At 40.1% G+C, this 20,803-nt stretch overlaps 1 protein-coding gene and 2 long non-coding RNA genes across 6 annotated transcripts; 2 read left to right on the forward strand and 1 right to left on the reverse strand.

The window, feature by feature from the left end:
- Positions 1-143: 143 nt before the first annotated feature.
- On the reverse strand, positions 144-13,977 carry LOC113010583 (zinc finger protein 724-like). The gene is made up of 5 exons (XM_026149716.1): positions 13,875-13,977; positions 2,785-2,890; positions 1,913-2,334; positions 1,270-1,501; positions 144-765 (listed from the first exon to the last, which is right to left on the reverse strand). The coding sequence occupies exons 2-5, from the start codon at positions 2,800-2,802 to the stop codon at positions 334-336; spliced, it is 1,104 nt and encodes a 367-aa protein (XP_026005501.1). The 5' UTR covers positions 2,803-2,890; positions 13,875-13,977; the 3' UTR covers positions 144-333.
- LOC113011250 (uncharacterized) lies at positions 4,438-5,749 on the forward strand. Its single transcript, XR_003270497.1, has 2 exons — positions 4,438-5,039; positions 5,288-5,749. It is a non-coding gene; the product is annotated as an uncharacterized LOC113011250 (long non-coding RNA).
- A 625-nt stretch (positions 13,978-14,602) lies between the features above and the next one.
- LOC113011004 (uncharacterized) lies at positions 14,603-19,517 on the forward strand. 4 transcript variants are annotated; one of them, XR_003270416.1, is made up of 7 exons: positions 14,603-14,671; positions 17,189-17,368; positions 17,453-17,944; positions 18,429-18,559; positions 18,803-18,841; positions 19,017-19,132; positions 19,275-19,517. It is a non-coding gene; the product is annotated as an uncharacterized LOC113011004 (long non-coding RNA). The 4 variants fall into 4 exon arrangements; XR_003270414.1 differs by having other exon boundaries at positions 17,189-17,944; XR_003270415.1 differs by having other exon boundaries at positions 17,189-17,944; positions 18,434-18,559.
- Positions 19,518-20,803: the final 1,286 nt, after the last annotated feature.

Here is a 20,803-nt window from a genome sequence, read left to right on the forward strand (position 1 = left end):
CGCTTTCCCACCACCACAGTGACGACAGGGTTGAGAAATGGATCAGTGTGCTTCGCTCCGCTTCTAAACAAAGACATTGTAAGTCAGGGAATTCCTTCAACATTTTTATCCTGAACGTTGCCTGAAATAAAAAGCATCTCTGCCAACGTCCAATTACATTTTACTGTTTACATTACAACACTCAGCTTACTGAGTGAAAATGAGTCTTCATTTTTCAAAACAGTTCATTCAGTATAACTCCATAAGTTTACTGATCAGACTTGTTCCAAGCAATCAGGTTACAATTACAAGATAAAACTAAATACATACCTCACAGTAACTGCACTTGTAGAGTTACTTCCTTGTGTGGATCTGTTGGTGTTTATTCAGCTGATGTGGAGATTTAAAAGTCTTCTCACACAGGTCACATTTATAAGGTCTCTCCTCAGAGTGGCTAAACATGTGTCGTTGTAACTGTGCATCTGTTGCAAACAGTTTCCCACACTGGTCACAGCAGGAAACATCAATTCCAGTGTGAATCCGTAGGTGAATATTTCGGTACTGTTTGTCGCTGAACCTTTTTCCACAAAAGTCGCAGCTGTACGCCTTAATTCCAGAATGGGTAACTAGATGCTTCTGTAAGTCGCTATTTTGAGCAAAAGACTTTCCACACAATTTACAGCTGTAAGGTTTAACTCCACTGTGGATGACTTGGTGTGTTTTTAAGTGTCCAGCCTGGGTAAAAGACTTTCCACACAAATCACAGCTGTAAGGTTTAACTCCACTGTGGATGACTTGGTGTCTTTTTAAACCTTCAGACAGGGTAAAAGACTTTCCACACAAGTCACAGCTGTAAGCTTTAACTCCACTGTGAATGATTTGGTGTCTGTTTAAACTTTCAGACAAGGTAAAAGACTTTCCACACAAGTCACAGCTGTAAGCTTTAACTCCACTGTGAATGATTTGGTGTCTTTTTAAACCTTCAGACAGGGTAAAAGACTTTCCACACAACTCACAGCTGTACGCTTTAACTCCACTGTGTATGAGTTGGTGAGATTTTAAGTCTCCAGCTTGGGTAAAAGACTTTCCACACAAGTCACAACTGTACGCTTTAACTCCACTGTGGATGAGTTGGTGAGTTTTTAAGTGTCCAGCCTGGGTAAAAGACTTTCCACACAACTCACAGCTGTACGCTTTAAATCCAATGTGGATGAGTTGGTGAGTTTTTAAGTGTACAGCCAGGGTAAAAGACTTTCCACACAAGTCACAGTTGTATGCTTTAAATCCAATGTGGATGAGTTGGTGTGTTTTTAAGTGTCCAGCCAGGGTAAAAGACTTTCCACACAAGTCACAGCTGTAAGGTTTAACTCCACTGTGGATGAGTTGGTGTTTTTTCAAGTCTCCAGCCCGGGTAAAAGACTTTCCACACAAGTCACAGCTGTAAGGTTTGACTCCACTATGGATGAGTTGGTGTTTTTTTAGACTTTGAGCCTGGGTAAAAGACTTTCCACACAACTCACAGCTGTAAGGCTTTACCCCACTGTGGATGAGTTGGTGTTTTTTTAGACTTTGAGCCTGGGTAAAAGACTTTCCACACAAGTCACAGTTGTATGCTTTAAATCCAATGTGGATGACTTGGTGTTTTTTTAAACCTTCAGCCTGGGTAAAAGACTTTCCACACAAGTCACAGTTGTACGCTTTAAATCCAATGTGGATGACTTGGTGTTTTTTTAAGTCTCCAGCCCGGGTAAAAGACTTTCCACACAAGTCACAGCTGTGAGGTTTAACTCCACTGTGGATGAGTTGGTGTCTTTTTAAGTATTGAGCCAACACAAAAGATTTTCCACACAACTCACAGCTGTAAGGTTTAACTCCACTGTGGATGAGTTGGTGTGTTTTAAGGTGTTCCGCCCGGGTAAAAGACGTTCCACACAAGTCACAGCTGTAAGGTTTAACTCCACTGTGGATGAGTTGGTGTTTTTTCAAGTCTCCAGCCCGGGTAGAAGACTTTCCACACAAGTCACAGCTGTAAGGTTTAATTCCACTGTGGATGAGTTGGTGAGCTTTTAGACTTTGAGCCAGGGTAAAAGACTTTCCACACAACTCACAGCTGTAAGGTTTAACTCCACTGTGGATGAGTTGGTGTGTTTTTAAGTTTCCAGCCTGGGTAAAAGATTTTCCACACAAGTAACAGCTGTAAGGTTTAACTCCACTGTGAATGAGTTGGTGTGTTTTCAAGTCTCCAGCCTGGACAAAATACTTCCCACACTCATCACAGCTGTAGGTTTCCTCTCCCTTACTTCTGTAAGGTTTGTCGGCCTCCTGAGAGCGCTGACTTCTTGCTCCATGTTGGTCCTGCAGTGACAGAGATACAAACACAGGCAGTGAGTGAAATTCAGTCGTGCAACAAACTGAAACTCCCTCCATTGGTGGAATCAAACATGTCAAAAAGCACATTGTAGGTGTGTTACCACCACCTTCTGGTGATAGTATCACATTACAATGATCTGCTACAATGAGAGTTGTACAAAATGACATTATTGAAGAAATATTGATCATCAGTGAAACTCTTTTACTTCAGAAAAAAATCAGAGTTCAACTGATGATATTGTTGTTTCAGTGTGTGTAGGAAATATGATCTTTGTATTTTCTTGTAACTTCTGTGGTTTTTGGTTGTGAATGTAGATTCTGTATATATGGAGGAGCCCAGGATGGAAAAGATAAAGCTGCTGTTAACAGGTTTTTAAAAACCAACCAGCTGTACACACAGTTTCAATAACAGAGTAACTGTGATGTTTTTCTCACCTTTTGTGTTGAAGACATTCTTTCCTCTGTAGTGGCTGAGCTGAGTCCAAATGGCTGAAATTTATCCTCTGCTGCACCACCAGACTCTTCTCCTCCTGTTACTCAGCTGGGACACAAAAAGTATATATTTGTATTTTATCCCTGACAAAAAGAAGCAGAGCAAATAAACATGACTAAACTCCTCAGTGACAACAATACCTATGAAGCTTCAAGGTGAAACCCCAGAAGCAACTACAAAAAGAAAGTCATCAGTTGCCTACAAGAACTTGAAAGGAAACATCACTGACCCCCCTGCATATCGCCGCTTTTACCCAGGGGATGCTACACCCTGTATATTTGGACTTCCATAGATCCACAAAGACGGAGTCCTGATCAGTCTCAATGGTAGCAGTATAAACTCAGCCACCTACAACATCTCCAAGCACCTCATTACCATCCTAGCTCCCCTAGGATAGTAATGAGGTTTTTAAAAAGACATTTCAAAACTCACTTTGTTAATGTGGAATTCTAAAATTATTTTACAAATGGAGAATTTATTCTACAATTCATCATCTAAGAATTCTGTATTTCGATGTGTGTGTGGCTCTTGCGGTCCTCCATATGGTGGTACAAATAGAGGACATAGAGGAAGTGGCACACATCACGAGTTGGTACATGTTGAAGGCGTTAACAACACACAGTGTGGTTGGCTAGGTTAACTCACAAGCAGAATTTAGCTGTGCCTGACTACAATAGAGACTTTCTTCTTTAGATGTTTCTGAAACAAGGTGTAGTAAAAAGAGATTTGTTTCAGAAAAAGGGGAAAGTAATTAAAATGACATACATAAGCACAGAATGTTTTAATCCTACTAACACATACACACACGCAATGAAGCTCATGAATACCAGATGGTATTTTAAGCCTGTGTTTCTGATTTTATTATGTTGTTCGGTTCACTTAGTAAGATGAGAAGCGATATATGAACTAGTGGACTAATATTATATTAGGAAAGATGATTGAATGATAGCAGGGGTGAACAGAATGCAGCAGAGGGTTTAAATGAGTGAGACTAACAGATTCTTAGTTTCTTGTTCCTAATGATCAGATAAACGATGAGTTTCATATCCAGTTAAGGAACGAAGAAATAAAAGAGGTCAAAGATTTTAAGTTTTTAGGAATAATTTTTGATCTACTTCTTAAATTTGACAAGCATGTAAGGGAGATTGCTAAAACGTTCAAGGCTAATCTGAATTGTTTTAAGTTAATTTAATTTTAAGTTGATTCGGCACTATATACCTGCTTCAGCAGCTCAGTTATTTATGCATTTGTCACGTTCCTGGGTCTTTTGAACCAGTGTTTTGAATTCTAGTTCATTTTTGATGTTTATGGCTTATGTTTAAGTTCTTTAGGTCAGCGAAGTTCATTTGGTTATTAGATTCCTCTTTTATTTTCTTCCCCTGTATTTAAGTTTCCCTCACCCTTTGTGTTTCATGCTGCGTGTCTTATGTTATCAAGTTTGTAATGTCATGTCTGCGTCTCATGTTTCCTGTTTTATTTTGAAGGTCTGTATCCTATGTCAGAGTAGTCAGCTTTGCTTCCTTTGTCTCGTTATGTCAGACTAGTGTCAGCTGTTTCCCCATGTGTTTCCACTTCCCCCAATCACCCATGTGTGTATTTAGTCTGTGTTTCTGGTTGTTTTTTGTCAGGTTGTCTGTTGTTCTCTCCATGCTTTTAGATTTCATGTTGTTTGTTTAGTTCTTTCAGTTTAGGTTAATGTTAGTTTTACTTCAGTTTGCCTTTGTTGTATTTTTTTTTTCTTTTTTAACAGCCTCATTAAACGGCTCACTTTTTGCTAATTCAAGTTTTGTTCCACGTTCCATTTTTGTCAGCATTTTGGGTCCTCTATGTCACTCCATACAGTCTGCCTCTGCCAGACTGTGACAGAGCCATCTGACCATGTGGGACCCAGCAGACATTCATTTCACAAACTTTTTTTAGTTTAGTGTCCACGTCGCACAGCTCCATGGATTTTGGATTATCTTCTCTGCAGAAGGTGGAGAAGGAATCTATTCAGGTCCAGCTATGTTGGATTATTGCTGCCAATCCGTTTTTTGTGGAGCGTTTATCGGAGCATCACAAAAACTGTTTTGGCTACAACTGGAGGAGTTTCCCATTCACTGCCAAGGCAGCAGCCGCCCAGAATGCAGACTGAACCACTCCATCCCCTGTGTGACGCAGCTCTCCCTACACCAGCTACAGGAGTTAAAGTTGGCATGTTGAGTCTCCCGCCTGTCTCCATGTCCATGTCGATGCAGCAGTAGGGATGGGTATCATTTAGGTTTTATCCGATACCCGTACCAAACCGGTACTTTTGAAACGGTGCCGGTGCTTAAACAGTGCTCGAACCAGTGCTTAAAGAATGGAGAACACACACTTTGTCCAAAAACCTCATGTTTAGCTGGGGGTTTTTTTTTAAATTTTTTTTTCTTCTTAAAAAGATAACAATGTTAGCCTTTTCTGCAGGTATAGGGCATTGTGATGGCCGGGACCCCACCAAGCCACCCGAGGGTCCATGTACACGCCCACATCACCACCGGCCGTCAGCTAAGCTGTCCAGCCGTGCCTGCTTCGCCGCTGCCACCTTCCACGTGGTCGGCCCCCTGATCTCCTCCGTCGCCACCGTTGGACTTGTGGCCGACCCCGTGAACCTTTGAACTGCTATGCTGTCGACCTCCGGGTCGGCCCCCCTGAACGGCTTTGCCATGAACCTCTGTTCTACCGAGATCGGGGTCAAGTTTTATTTCACGTTCCATTTTGGCTCCTCTACATCACTCCATACAGTCTGCCTCTGCCAGACTGTGACAGCATTCCATGATATTCTCATTTTTCATATTGTATGACAGTTTGGACCCAAGCAGCACCATCTACAATTCAGCCTGTGGTATCCTTATATAACAAATCTTTAAAATAAAAAAATAAAAAATCTGTTTGTGCAGCCCTAAATAATGCTATCAACTAAATGTTAGAAAATCGCGATTTCAATTCATACTTTTATGTGATCTCATTTCCAAATGACAATGTTTTTTAAAAAAACAAAAAAACCCACAATTGCACCGCATTTTGATCTGGGACATAATCTACATGAAAATAAGCGCTCACTCTTCATGCTCAACAAATGACAAGGGCAGAGCCTCATACCATGTGATACAGACGCCAGCGGGCAGGGGGGAAAAAACAACAGAGCACGTAGAGCTGGGCGATATGAGATTTTTTTCATATGACGATATGTTTTTTCTTTTTTCATTTCAGACGATAACGATACATATCACGATATAAGCCAAATAACTATATTTGTAAGTAAAATGTGAAATAATCAGCAGCTTTTTTTGATTTAAATAATTATTTCCCATAATAAGTTCAACAGGGTAGATGTACTTAAGAAACATGAGACTTTTTCAGCTAAACAAAGGCAAATATTGCAAACTACACAAAAGGCAGCCGCTAAAGCGTTTAAGTTTCAAAATAGAACAAACAAAACAGACTACTAAATTGTCAATTCCACTTAGAAATTATTAATTCTAAAAATAAATCTTAGTTTGTTTTACAGAAGAACAGACAAAATTGACTAACTTTTGTTAATATCAAATAAACTGAGAATTAAAAGGAAATTCTCAATCTCTCCTTGTTGTATAGCTTAGCTTTTCAAACAGTTTAAACAATGTTTGATGAATGACGAATTAGCGCTTTCAGTCAGAGATTGAGCATGGACCGGTTTATTGTATTTCCAGACTTGCTTTCGGTGCAATTTACAGTGCGCGCTACTCTGTTTGACTTGAAATAGCTGAAATACCTTCACACTACGGAACTTCTATGGCTCTTCCGTTCGACAATCTCTCCGGCATTGGAACCATCATTGGTTTTATTCTCCGATAACCTTCGATCATGCTCTCGGTTGATTTTTCTCTAGTTGGCACACTCATTTCCTCCATTACCCGGGCAACACGGCGGCTGGCTGCTTCCCAAAACAAATACACATATGTGGCTTGGCACTTGTGCTGTACGTAACAAGTCACGTGACGTGACGCTGCGGCTGTGATTGGTTCAGCTCTGCACTACTTAATTTGGATTGGCTGTTCTTTTTTTTTTTAAAGAGGACTAGAGCGGTGAGGCCTATTGCAATAGTTAAATTTTTCTATCGAGAAAAAGTTATTTCACAATACATATTGTTATCATTCTATCGCCCAGCTCTAAGAGCACGTGAGAGAAACTGCCTGAGGGGAGAAAACATAATGAGTGCAGAGGAAAAGCTCGCTGAAGGCGGTGAGAATGACAACCCCACTGTAACATTAACCTTTTCCAAGAAAAGGTTCTCATTCCTCCGTGTGGAAGTTTTTTGGTTTCAAAGAAGATGATGAGAGTCAAAAAGACATAATTTGCAAGCTGTGTTTTGCCATAGTAGCAGGACCGCAAGCTAACACTACGAATTTGTATAACCACCTTAAACGTCACCATAAAGTGCAATATGACGAAGCTATAAAGGCCAAGAAAGTGACAGGAGAAAATCCGTCCCTGTCAACCACTTGCTCCCCTCAGGCAGGAGGCTCCAGTCCATTCGCACCAGAACCTCTCGCCATAAGAACAGTTTCTTTCCCTCTGCTGTTGGACTCATGAATAATAACCACATGACATCCCACCACTAACACATGACCCTACACTGTGTTCACTGCATCATTCCATGTTTGGCACTGATCACCACCTGCACTCATGTATATATCATGTATATATCTATCTATCTACTTAGCACTTTTAATTTTTATATTTATGTTTATTTAAGCATTATATGACAGTATTTTTGCACTAAGTACCGCAGCAATTTCCTAATGTTGTAAACCTGCTCAACATTTGGCAATAAGACCCTTTCTGACACAAACACACACATGCAATGAAGATCAGCTTGTTATCTGTCGTCAGTGTTAAAATAGTGTAAATTGTATCCACTGCTGGCAATTAACTCTCCAGGTTGCAGGACAATAGGTGAAACTTTTGGTGAAAGGCGGAAAAAAAGAAAAAGAGGAGAGATTCTGGTTTGACCAACCAGTGATCAGACAATAAATTTAGTTGTTAATATAGTAAATTGTCAGATGCTTTCTGCTTGATTGGTGCAGGACAAATAATTTACTGTATGGACCAAATTCTCTTTTGTGATAATATATTGAACATGCATTTCTGTTGTCCTGTCAACTTAGTGGGTTATGAGCTGATATGCAAATTACTTGATTGTTACTAGATCAGGGAAAGATGACTGGATTATAAAACAAGTGAATAAGATGTAACAGAGGGTTGAAATGAGTTTCTTGTTCCTGATGTATGGGTGAAGCTTGCACGACAACATGTCACATGTTTTGTGTTGGGGGAAAAAAAGAGAAGAAAAGTTAAATACAATGATTGGGTCTGTGAAAATGAAAAAGGAGTGAAAAAGCACAGACCTGGGGAAGGAATTCACATTCTAGTGATGAAATACTGCCATGAAGTGTTTAGGAAGCATTTAATGGCGAAAATTAGTGTTGTGTGAACTGTGCAGCTGCTAATCAAAAGGGGGAGAAATTTCTCTGTGTATCTTGCAGGTGGAACTAGGTCAGTTGGCCCCAGACTTTCCAGAATCGTGTGATATTCTTGAGCACTTGTGGGCAACCAGTAAATATGATGTGGGGAACATGAACAAAGGTAGTGACTCTTAAGTCTGATTTCAGACCATGTAAGCATCAGTCATCAACTAAAGCCAGAAGCAGCGACTGCAACACTGCATGGCAGATTCTAATCCCTACAGCATGTTGTTTCACCAGGAAGCAAAACTTTTCCTGTGATTTCTGGCGGATTTGGGGGTTTTGTCATAGTACCAGACTGATTCTGCCAGTTAGGTTTGGGTTGTTTTCTTTGTGTAAGAGAAAGACAGTTTTTTTAAATATATATTTAGACATGTCCTGAACAAGGCCTAATATGGTTTTGTTTTGTTTTTTTGTAACAGTGCACTTACTTCCTTCACAGAAAAGGAGGGTTGACCACATGATTTACAGCAGCACCTCTGGAGTCTGATGATCCAGACCTGACCGCCAGGACGCTCCACTGCTATTGTTTTTTTTTCTCTGAGGGTCTTTGTAGAGGATTCGGCACAGACAGACATGAGTGAAGGTGAAGCAGGATGTGCAGTGAACACAGAACATCTTAGTGTTGGGCTCATTATCATATCACTGTTGAGCTCATAGTGTGAAAACAAGTGAGTGACAGTTTTGATTGAACAGATGGAATGATCCATAATTTGGGCAAATTATGGCAACAGGAGTGTTTTTAATGATTTGGGGAAATAACTGCACATGGCACACTTGTGTCTGTGGTGTGGGATGCCTCATTACTCCTATGACCCAACAGTTGTTTGCAAGTGTGAAGTTTGTATTTACTCACTGATGTTTGTTTCTAGGTAATTTTGGTGTGGATGCGAGCTCCAGGCAGACCCACTTAACAAGACATTAATACTGATTTTATTCTCTAACACAGGGTTTACAGGGCTGGAGCGAAATTACTCCGGAGGAGAAGCCCTGATATTGCCTGAAGAATGATCTAACTAACCCTTTTCTAACTAACCCTAGTTCTGATGAGTTGACTCATGGGAGAGACCATGTGTCAAAAGGAGGGATTCCAGGTTTATCCAGGTTTAACATTAAACAATGCTTTCTATGTTTTCCATGAGTTTTTTCATGATGATTTTTTTCCATGGCTTTTTTTTAAACTATGATTTGTGGGATTAACCGTTCATGTACAGGTATTAAACCTCTACCCTATGCATTTACATGACTCTCCGAACATCAAACTCTTTTAGATTCCTGAGCCTGAGTAAAAGTGACTGGAGTAATTATAGCATGTGCATTTCACAGTTAATTGACTAATAATTACTTCTGTACATTTTGCATGGTAGTGAGACTGTTTTCCTAGCATGTAAGTTCCTGATGCATAAGTGCATTAGATCCTCATTGTCCGAGGAAACAATAATAGTTGTCAGTTCTTTTGACATGTGTACTGAATTCTGACACATTGTTTGACACCCTAAACGTAAGATTTGGGGTTCGTCACATTTCATTGAGGGATTTTTGATAGGCCTCAAACATGCCTGAAGCACCTAAAGAATGAGGTAGTTCTTCCAGTGTTAAATGTGATTGTTTTGGTTTCCCCAATCACTGATGTGGACACAGTAAAGATAATTGTAAATTCCTTTGAGAGGGTTTACACTGTTTAAAAGGGTCTATTGCCCAACAATAGTAAAGAGTACAGTACACTGCATCGATAGAGAGGAAAGATCTATCAGTCTGTTGTAAAATTTAGCTCAGAAGTGTTTGATATATGGTGGCTGTACATGGCCACTTCTGGGTTTTACCCAATGACTGTATAAAAGATGGACGATGTGACAGCACCCCAAAAATGAAGCCAAAACGTCTCTATTGCCCCCTGGTGTCTGGCTGCAGTATAGATCATAAACCCCACTTGCTCCATGTTAGCGGGTGGGGTGGGGGTCCGATGGGGGAAGTGTTAAATAAATTTATTCTCCTCAGATAATTTTTTTCCAAAGATTCTTTCTTTAGTTTTCAATAGTTCTCATCACGCTGATTTCTGTCCAAGGGGTCGCCATTCCCATAAGTTTGATTCTAATTTCTACCGCGGCGATGTTAAATTGGGGGAAACATTATCATAACAGCTTTGACTGGCAGCTGAAACTTGTGTATCTCTGTTTGGGAGATAGAGCATAGGCTCTGAGAGGAGGGCCAGCGTTTACGCTACGAAAACATGACCGAGTGTTTTAACCTGACATCCTGAGGTGTTCTTCAATAAACTGGACTACCCGACAGAAGGACCCGAGGCCCCGCTGCACTTTTTCAGTAAGTTACATGTGTTTGTCAGCTAATGCGTAACTACCGTCCTTAGCTAGGTCCTGAGACCTAGCTAGCTAAGATGAGCACGCGGCTGTCAGGATTCGTTTAGCTGCGCAGGTGAATGAATTTACACCGACTAAAGAAATCAAGAGAAACGCTCTGGGCTACTCAGTCACTAATTACTGTTACTGTACTTTTATTACAAGTATTATACTGTAAAAGCAACAGGCTGCACCCTGCTTCAGCTCCTGTGCAGAGCTGATTATTAAATATCTTAAAATTACAGCATGTTTTTAGTCTCTTGCCACATCTGTAAAGACAGTAACATTTTTTTTTAAAGCTTGTACTTCAGTAACTCCTCATTAATCAGAACTATGGATTAATGTACTGTAGTGTACTGTAATACTGAAAGAAAATGTAAGAGAAGAACTTCAGATCCTGAGTGTGTGAGGACAGAAGAATCAGCTTTATGATGAAAACAGTACAAAGGTTAATGTACCACATGTGCTGTCGGTGAAAGCTGCAGCTGTTTTATTGATAAAGTTAAAGACAAAAAAACAAAAGGATTAATCACCCCTGTTGCTGTGTCACTGTATATCAGCATTAAAAGGACATGTTTGGTGTTTCAGAGAGCTGCAGATCTCAGACCTGCACAGCTTCTGTTTTAAACACTTGATGTACTCAGCTGCATGAAGAGCACGTTTGAGTTTCTCTGACACAATTAAATAAAACCCGATGAAGGTCAAAGGTCGTCACTTGTATGTTGAACTACAAACTTGTGTAACACCCGTCCCACGTTCTATTGAGAGGGGCCCTGGGTTCCTGTTGTTACTTTCCTATTGATACTCCCTTTTTAATGCTTATGGTATTAAATATGCAATAAAACTACACTATATGGAAACAAATCACACACAAGCAGGTCAATTATAAAGTTAACTCCACTTTAGTGAATGCTTAATTAACAACACAAAAGAAAATAAGCAAAATCAATAAAGTTTGTTAAACAATGGTAAGGTATCTACCTCAACAGAAACAAAATAATCAAATCATATTGTGGGCCCACACGCACTCTCACCAAACACACACACCTCAAGTGCTACAGTCTTTCTGCTAGCAAACCCCTCGTTGCAGGCCTGAGTCGTGGCTCGGGTGCATTGGGACCTAAAACAATATGGTCGCTTCACTTGTTGCCAAGCAGTAAAAATAAAAAGCACGTGCAACAACAGTACTCACACCTCCAGGCAGTTCAAGAGGATAGCGGTGAAACTGGGTCACGGCTACCAGCAGGCCGCGGCAGCAGCACTCACAGTCGTCCTTTCCACGTGCTCCCACTTGAACACATAACTTCAGCACACCAGCAGAAGGGACCTCTCTGACACGCCAGCAAGATGTCCGTCTCCTCCTACTCACAGTAGGGTACAACAGTTCTCGACTCCAGTTAACTATCCGTCAACCCGAAAATACGTCTGTCGCCCTTCTATGAACTCTGCGTTCACTCGACACTGTTCAGCTCTCGTCTCTCTCACTTCCTGCAGAGTGCACACGGCTCCCCACTTACTCCAACCCCTCTACCTGAGACTACTTCAGGTCTCACTGGAGCTGTAGTACATATCAATACCATATCAAAAATAATGACATAAACCTCAAAATACAAATAAAAAGGTTGTGCATTTAACTGACACACATCACATACTTTGCAGGCATTTGTATACATTCTTGAACACATTAAACATTTGCAATTAACTATCAATATTAATGAACAAATTTAAATAATGAGCTACTTATATAGCCAGGGCTACACTTGTGATCTGGAATTCTTTCACAGTTTTTTGCAGATGGTGTGCTATTTACTATAAAGTGATTCAGAGTTATTCATACCAGAGTAACCAGAGAGGATCATATATTTTTAAATACTTAAATATATAACTTTCCACAGGACTAAATATAATATCTTTATGTAAAAGTCCGGAGCCTCTGGGGAGTATCAGAGTATTTATAACATTACACAAACCAAAGGTCTCCATCACAGTGTTCATGAAATGCTGGGTTTATCTCCTGCAGTGGGCCTACGGAGGAGTGCAGAAAATTTCCCTGTGAGGGAGCTGCTGGTGAAGATCACGAGTCCTGCTTGATCAATGTGATGAGCTTCAGTCTCTCTGGTGTTTCTTAACCCTTTAAGACCTACCATAGAACCAAGTCCACCAGAGTTTATATTATATTTTTACATGCTGTGGAGCCATTTTTGGGAGCATTTCAAGTTGCTATACATCAATACAACCATTATAGCCCAGATTTTAATAATATGTATGCATTAAGTGTGTAGTAATTACATAAATTGCAAAAAGTGCAATAAACTAGTAATAAACTTTATTAAGAGTTTTAAATAATGTACAGAAATTGAGAGGAAAGCAGAGAGACTCAAAAAAGGCACCGGTAATGATTAGTGATGTTCAGCTCATTGTCAGAGTAGCTGATATTAGATGTTATTAATTGTAGAGCTCTGTTGTGGTTGTTCTGTGTAATATAAAACTGCTTAATGTTACTCTAATCAGATGTGGTGACGTAATTATATAAATTACACATGTGCACTTTTAAGGCAGTATTGATTATTTTCAGTTGCTTAGTTTTGCATAGAAAGGGTGACACTGAGTAACTATTAGTTAATCACATGTTAGAATTGTATATACAGTTGCTTGTAGATGCCTATAGCACCTGCTGCTTATTGCATTTGTGTATACCATAATACGTAATAAACATTAAGACTACATAGTGTTAAAAAAAAAGAAGAAGAAGAAGAAGAAGAAGAAGAAGAAGAAGAAGAAGAAGAAGTACGGCGCTTTCACGGATTCTTTTTGATGGTAGCGATCAGGCGGAGACTTTTACTTCAAAAAACAGTCTTTATTTTCGCGCGAAGAAAATAAAATACAGATGCATCTGGAGATCATCCTATGAAGTCCTATTGTAAAGGCTGATTTCCCTCCCCCAGGCTTGTACCTGTGGCTTCCTGTCCTGGGTTGGCTGTTCTCCTGCCCTGCAGCCCATCCTTTTGTTCATATTCCAAGACTATTTTTCTATATGCATTCAAACTCTACAGTCTGTCTAACTCCAGTGTATCCCAAGCAATCTATTATTCTCAACAGAGCTAAACTCAACATAAACGGAACCCACATTAAAGTTAGCTCGGTGCTTACCTTTAGATGAGCCCACAAAAAGCCGAGAGAAACTCCGTGATGAAGCTGGAAGTCTTAAGAAACACAGAGACGGAGCAGAGACCCACGTGGTTCACGCTGATCTCAGCTACAATCCAGGAGACAAGGGTGTGCAGATCGATGCAGATATCGATCCAAACGTTGGTAGTGGTATACGTTCCTGTAAGTTTAGTATTTTACATCCCGTTTCATGAAAAAGCAGCTCTCTCTGCTCGACTCTCCTCTCCTGCACAGACACTTTGCTTCGCCTCCTTTTCCGGCTCTGCTGTGATTTGTTGCTGCGTGGTCACGTGACTCAGCTGCACAACGTAGCCACGTGGGGTGTTATCTCAAAATTAGCGCCTGTTCTCTTTCCCTAAACTCTTTCCTTAGCCTCCAGGAAAACGTCATCGTGAGAGGGAGAATTGCTAAGGACTCAGGAAAAGAGAGGAGCGATGCTGAGAATTGGAACAGCCTTTTTTAGTAGTGCACACAGCTAACTCTCTCTGCTGAATATGTAAAAAATAAAAGTGTAACTGTGTTACATGCCTGAATGTTGCTCATGGTCTGATGGGAAATAATGTTTTCTATTCTTTAGCACATCGTACAGTCAGCCGTTCACAGAGTCCAGGTTTAAAGGATGAAATCGTTTGTACTGATGCATCTCTCCTCTGGATAAATCTGTTCAATGACAAAAAGACTGAGGTGATGGTTTTTGATGGTTTTCCCTTGTAATGCCCTACCTGGCCCCTGGCAGAATCCACTCTGGCTGCAATCCGGTGGATATGCAGTGTGTACAGGTAAGACCATTTGTTCTGTCCTCACTAGATGTGGGCGTGATTTAGCTTATCCAGTTTGACAGACAGTGAACAGAATGAGAAGAAGAGAATGCTTTGAACTGAGATTCTTCTTTACTTCGATCTGCATCTCCAGTTTACAGGCCATGTTACTGAGGCTTCTTATACATGGTATCCTTTATCCATTTTCATTACTCTCCTTTCTCTTTTCTTTTTGTAAAACTAAATAAACACAAAACAGATAATTACCTTCTCATTCACTGAACATACATAATGTACTAATTGAAACTTAGTTTTCATGACAACCAGCAAAAAACATAAATCTTAAGGTTGCCTAAATTAAACATAAACATCACCTTCAGTTAACTAGCATTATTGATCATAGCAAGTTAGCAAACACATGCTAATATACAGTCGCTAGCACACAAGTAGCTTTACAAATGAGTAATGACCACACAGCTGAAATAGTAACTCAGTATATGCACATTACACATGCATCACAAATCAGATAGTTAAGGTTATAGTATGTAATGAAAACTTACAGGCATGCGTGGGCAAAAGTTTCACCTCCACTGAGCACTTGTAGCAAACTAGCTGGGCATAACAACTTCCCAAGTACCAACTGTGGCCACAAGAGGGTGCCAAATCATACAAACAAAAGCATATCACCACATTAAAGTTATACCAACACACCATTTAAACGGACAGCATTTATAGAATGACTATTAAAAGTCAGCGAGTGTCAGTAATGTTAATGTGGTTATGTTAGTAATACACAGAGTACTAATATAACAGCTTTAAGATGCATTTGTAGATATTATTACGTGTTTTACCGTCTTTATGGTGCTAGCTTAAAGTTACGGTGTAAATGTTAGCTTATATTGGAGTAAAGCTGTTACTGTTTAAACAATGTTAGCACAGAAATATTAGCTTTTGTCATGACTGATGAAGTTACTGGTTAATAAAATTTCCAGTAAAGTGTTTAATCGCAGCCACAGGTCGACAGCAAATATCTCGATTAGCTTCAGTGCATCTGTAATAAATATGTGCAAGTTTCAGTGCTTCGTTTAAACTGTATGATACTTATACTGACCCAGGGTCAGTGTAAAATACAATCCCAGCTGTGTGAACAAAGCCTGGCTCCTTTAATCCTGCATGACAAACCTCAGGATGCAGGCTATTATTACTCTTTCCTGCTGGCACACCTGTCACACCTGAGAGTCAGCTAGAAACTTACAGTGACGTGGACATGCAAAGACTGCCAGACTCTGTAATACTGCAAATGATCAGTGACTCAAGTTAACACTAAACTTTAAACGGTACCTCTGTGTCTCTGTGTGCTGAACATCTAGGATTGGGTCAGGCTGCATCAGCTGAAGCTGTTATTTGTATATATCAGTATTTTTTTATTCAGGTGTGGGGAAACTACGTAAGACTGCAGTGAAGCGATGTACCAGAGTAATCCCTGGCCAAAGGTATCGTACTTAAATCAGACTACTGATCCAGCCACATCAGCCTTTTGTGAGGTCTGTTTAAAGTTTACTAAAAGTGAACTGCAGGTTCCTGAGAGGTGGACTGTGAGCACAGAAACACATGTTCATACATACAGCTGCAGCAAACTTACATTAATTTTAAATAGATTTGTTACTCTGATGTCTGTCTCTGTGTTAGTCCTCTGACAGACTCGTGACCTGTCCAGGTGTGCTCTACCTGTGACTACTGGGACAGGCTCTAGCCTCTGTAATAGAAATGTTCTGTTATTCTCATTTTAAGTATTTAAGTGCTTATGCATATGCTTAGTTGTGACACTGTTATAGACTGTTCAGTGAAAGTTTCTAAAACTAGATGAACTTACTTCAGCGTCAGCAGTTTGAGAAAACAACTCCCTTCACAGGTGCTGATAAGGCCAAGGGCACCAAACAGCATAACCATTGATCCGTTGAAGTGTGGTAGGATCAGTTTGTAACTTCCTCCCTCTTCCTTGGAATGCATAAAGGAGTAGGAGCACAACTTCTGTGGCAGAGCTGACATGACTGAACTGTAATGTTTGATGTGTGTTTGCTCTCCTGTGCGCAGTAATAAATAGCTTGATCACAGCTCTTTCTGTGTTGCAGACTTTATTTAAAAAATTCCATGACCCCCCCCCCCCCCCCCCCCCTCCCACTGTGAACATGAATTGAATATTCAGAAGACATTTGTTTAAATAGTTCTACAAATCTGAGCTGTTGGTGTGTCCTTGGATTGTGTGGTAATAATATTAGAGCCTGCAATCTTTCTTACTGAATCTCTACTATGAGTCATGTTACCTGAGATTAATTCTATGTTTACCTGTCAGCCTGGACGAATGTGCTGTGTGAAGGAAATTAAATTAAATCAGATCTGAACTGCGTACATTTGAGGAACCTGTTCATATTTAATTGAAATATGAACCAGTGATTTTTTGATTGCTGATTCCAAGAGAGTCTTTGTGGAAATCCTTTTTGGCTTTTTGTTATTTTAATTCTCTTCTCTGTTTTCCAGAACAGTTCTCCACAGTCACTGTCCACATGGGTCAGTGGGACCAAGAAGCACTCTGCTAATGTGGGACTCTGACTAGCAACATCCAGCAAGACCCAGACAGCGTTTTCTATCTCCCAGCTGGAGTTTTTGTTTGTCAGTGACTGGAGAGTCAGATTTTTGTTGAGCTTCACACTTGCAGAGGTAAGTCAGTTTGCAGAGATCCCTCCCACCCTGGCTTTCTTATCTGAAACAGTAATATTTCAGTGACTGCTGCTTATACCACAGGTTAACACACTCTACTGATCCCTGATAGGAGAATCATCAATTTTGGCAACAAAGAGCCTGGTGGATGTTTGTTTACAGTCTGATGATGGGACATCATGCTCTGCATCTTCAAAGTTTGCCTCCTCATTATTATTCATACCCAGTAATGTGAAGTATGCTTATATCTACTATAACTGAACCAACCTGGTGCTCTTCATTTATGGAGGCTGTTGAGTCTGAATTTTGGATGTTGTGTATCTCGTGTTCTCTGGGCTTTGTTGTCCTCAGTCTTTTTGCAGGATCAGAAAACAAAACCAGGAGGCGCGTAAATGTTTCTTCTCCATGATGTTTCTTCAAATGTTTCTTCTGGATGATGATAAGACCGTGACACGGGATGCCACCTTTGGTCTTGTGATGAAGCAAAGCTCAGGAAGAAGTGGGATTAAATGGTACCCACATGTGTGCTGCTGAGAAGGATGTACAGGGGCACCTGCAGCCAAATCCAAGCTTCAGGTTAGTTGTAGTTGCAGAATGCTAGAGGACTGAGACAGCTGAGGCATCAAATGTTTGATTAAACAGATGAAAAAGAGAAGTTTCTTCCCCATAATTATCACTTCTTAAAATCTGTAGCAACTTCAAGTCTGTCAGCGTGCTGAGCATGCTCAGAATGTGACAATATATTTTTGTTCAATATTGAATTTCTTTCAGTTGCAATTGTTAAATGAAAAAAAATAAATATATATTCTTATAATTTATCAAACTAATTTATCAAAAAATATATACATATATCTGTATTAGTTTTAATAAATTAATTTGACACCTGTATTGAAAATACCATATTGTATTCATACAGAATCAGTTTGGTATCATTGTTTGTCTGCTCACTGATTGTTGAAGCTAAGAGCTGCTTTGATCTGTTTAGATCTAAAGTATCCAAAGTTGAGCTCTGATGTTTCTTCACCCCTGTGTGTGATATGTGATTCCTACATGCTTGCAGAGCAGAGCGGCAGTTTGTGCTCACAGATGGTGACGGTGTGGAGAGATGGTGGTGTTTCCTCAGAAGAACCAGCAGAGTCACTTGCTGACTGATGTTCGTCTGCACTGCACAGAGGAAATCAACTGACCGAGGTTTGTCCAGTGACGTGTTATGAAATGTATATTTGTTTTATGCTTACAGATATGTTTTTCTTGACAGAGGCTCTGCAGAGGTTAGACAAAGCAGAGAAAGCATGTGCTTTACATTTTGCTGTGATTTATTGAGATATTTGTTGCCTGATGTTCAGCAGGAATGGAGAAATAGAATCAAAGGGAGATGTTTTTGTAATGATGTAAGTAAATCTTCAATATTATTTATTTGCTTGGTTATATTAGGAGTGTTTCTGAGTGAGGGGGAGAGGAGTCATCATCCAGGTAAAGTGACGTAGATCCGTGGACACACTTGTCTCCCCTTTAAAGGAGACGATCCAAGTCATCCTTAAATGTTAGTGCTTTCAAATACACAAACATTTTTAAAGGACAAAAATGAACATCCAACTTTGACTGTAATACAAAATAAATCTTTGCATGTGTGTTTTCAAACTCTCAGATGGGCAGCATATCAGTCTTGGACTGTCTAACCTGCAGCACTGAATGACCACCACACATGAGCATGTTCCTGCAACATTCAGCATCTGATCCTTCATCTGTGTGCTTCTGCTTTTGGTAAGTAGAGTTACCCAATTCCAGTAACTCTAAACACATGCCATCCATTTCTGACGGCCTGGTTACTTCCTGTCAGTTACTTTAGAAACCATGTGGTCACCTGACCTAACACTGTTTCTTCTTCTTCCCCTTAATGTTCAAGTGTCACATGTCAAACAGCTGGAGAGGAAACTACACCAGTGTACTGGGATGTTTCACCAACACGTGCCAGATGCTGTTCCTTCATGGTGACATCACCAGAGACAGCCCCACCCACCTCAGGACCTCGCCATTGATCATGATGATTATAATGATGACAGCGAGCAGAACTAAGACTGTAAAAATCCACGACCAGAATTTTTCTTTCTAATTATTAATGAATACTGAGAGCCTCTTTCTGTGTTTTGTCTGTTTTGGGGTTGTTTTTTTTACCTCATTTGTTACTAACAAAGTTCACAAACTCACACAGTTTACATTCTGTATGTTTCCATCTTTACCAGCCACACTCTAACTGCATTTAAGAAAAATAATCCTTAGAAATCGTCGTTTTTCTCTTTTGTAATTGATGATAATTCAGTGAATATACTGCGCTGCTTCCTTTTATTGCGTCACACATTGCTTTAAGTTTTTCAGTGTCCAGTTATTTTTTACTGCTGTTTGAATTCTCTGTATGTTTGACCCTGTAGACTGTTTGATGGACTGCTTGTCTTCCTGTTTGTTACCGCCGCCTGTTTTTTAATAAAGATTTGGATTTCTGACTTCAACACAGCCTCTGCGTGTCCTCCCTTTGTGTCCTCTTCCTCTGTGAATGTGTTGCATGTGAGATTCATTTTATTAACAGCTTTCCCACAGTGAGTTGCATCAGCATTCATTCACAGCACATTGCAGAAGGATTCAGATTAATACAGTGATCTTACAGTCAGAATGATCCTGACAGAGTGCCACTGTAAATGATCTTTCATCAGGTAAATTTAAAGTTCAGTATTTCAAAGCAGGAGTTAAGAAGACTCATACTGGCATTAGGACTAATAATATGTACTTACAAAGTCAAAGTTTTTTAATTATGCTAGAATATTGGAAGACAATCAACTTTTAGTGTTTTCTGCATATTAATTATTCTGAAATAGAGACGGTGACCCTAACTGTACAGAAGCACTAAACAACTGACAATCTAACAGACATCATTGGCCTGAGCTGTCATGCACAGTGAGTCTGATCCTTTGCTGTGAGAGTCTGACAAGCATGTTTCTGGTCAGTTTGGAAGAAATAATATCCCAATGTTGATCTTTTTTTTCAATATTCCTTCTCTTTTACAACATAAACTGTGATCAAAGCTACTTATGTTCACAGCATGTAATAATACTGACAGTCCAGGGCATTGTGGTCTGTTGAGCTAGGGTTAGGGTTAGCAATTCAGACATATGTAATCAATATTAAACGTCTCTGACGTGGGCCACTGTCCGCAGTGTTGGGAAATCCATACCAGGCTGGAACGAGTCAAGGTAGGTGAGCATCCACGAGAAGACAGCAGATGCATCCTACTGACAGGACCAGGAGACTCCAGAAACCGAGCATCTTCTCTTCAGTGCCATCCTCGCCTGTCACCCTCTCTGCCCGCAGCTCTTTGAGTATGGGGTAGATAAGGGCACAGATAAACCCTTATTACTAATTTGTATTGTAATTTGATTTTCA

The sequence above is a fragment of the Astatotilapia calliptera genome, chromosome 3 (assembly GCF_900246225.1).
Source record: "Astatotilapia calliptera chromosome 3, fAstCal1.2, whole genome shotgun sequence".
NCBI classification, from domain to species: Eukaryota; Metazoa; Chordata; class Actinopteri; order Cichliformes; family Cichlidae; genus Astatotilapia; species Astatotilapia calliptera.

What these genes read in the sequence shown, in the direction of transcription:
- LOC113010583 (XM_026149716.1), bottom strand. An exon ending in AAACCTTACAGCTGTGACTT is followed by an intron (nt 1,502 to 1,912) that starts GTGTGGAACGTC and finishes AAAGCCTTACAG; the next exon opens with CTGTGAGTTGTGTGGAAAGT. An exon ending in AAACACACCAACTCATCCAC is followed by an intron (nt 766 to 1,269) that starts ATTGGATTTAAA and finishes CAAGTCATCCAC; the next exon opens with AGTGGAGTTAAACCTTACAG.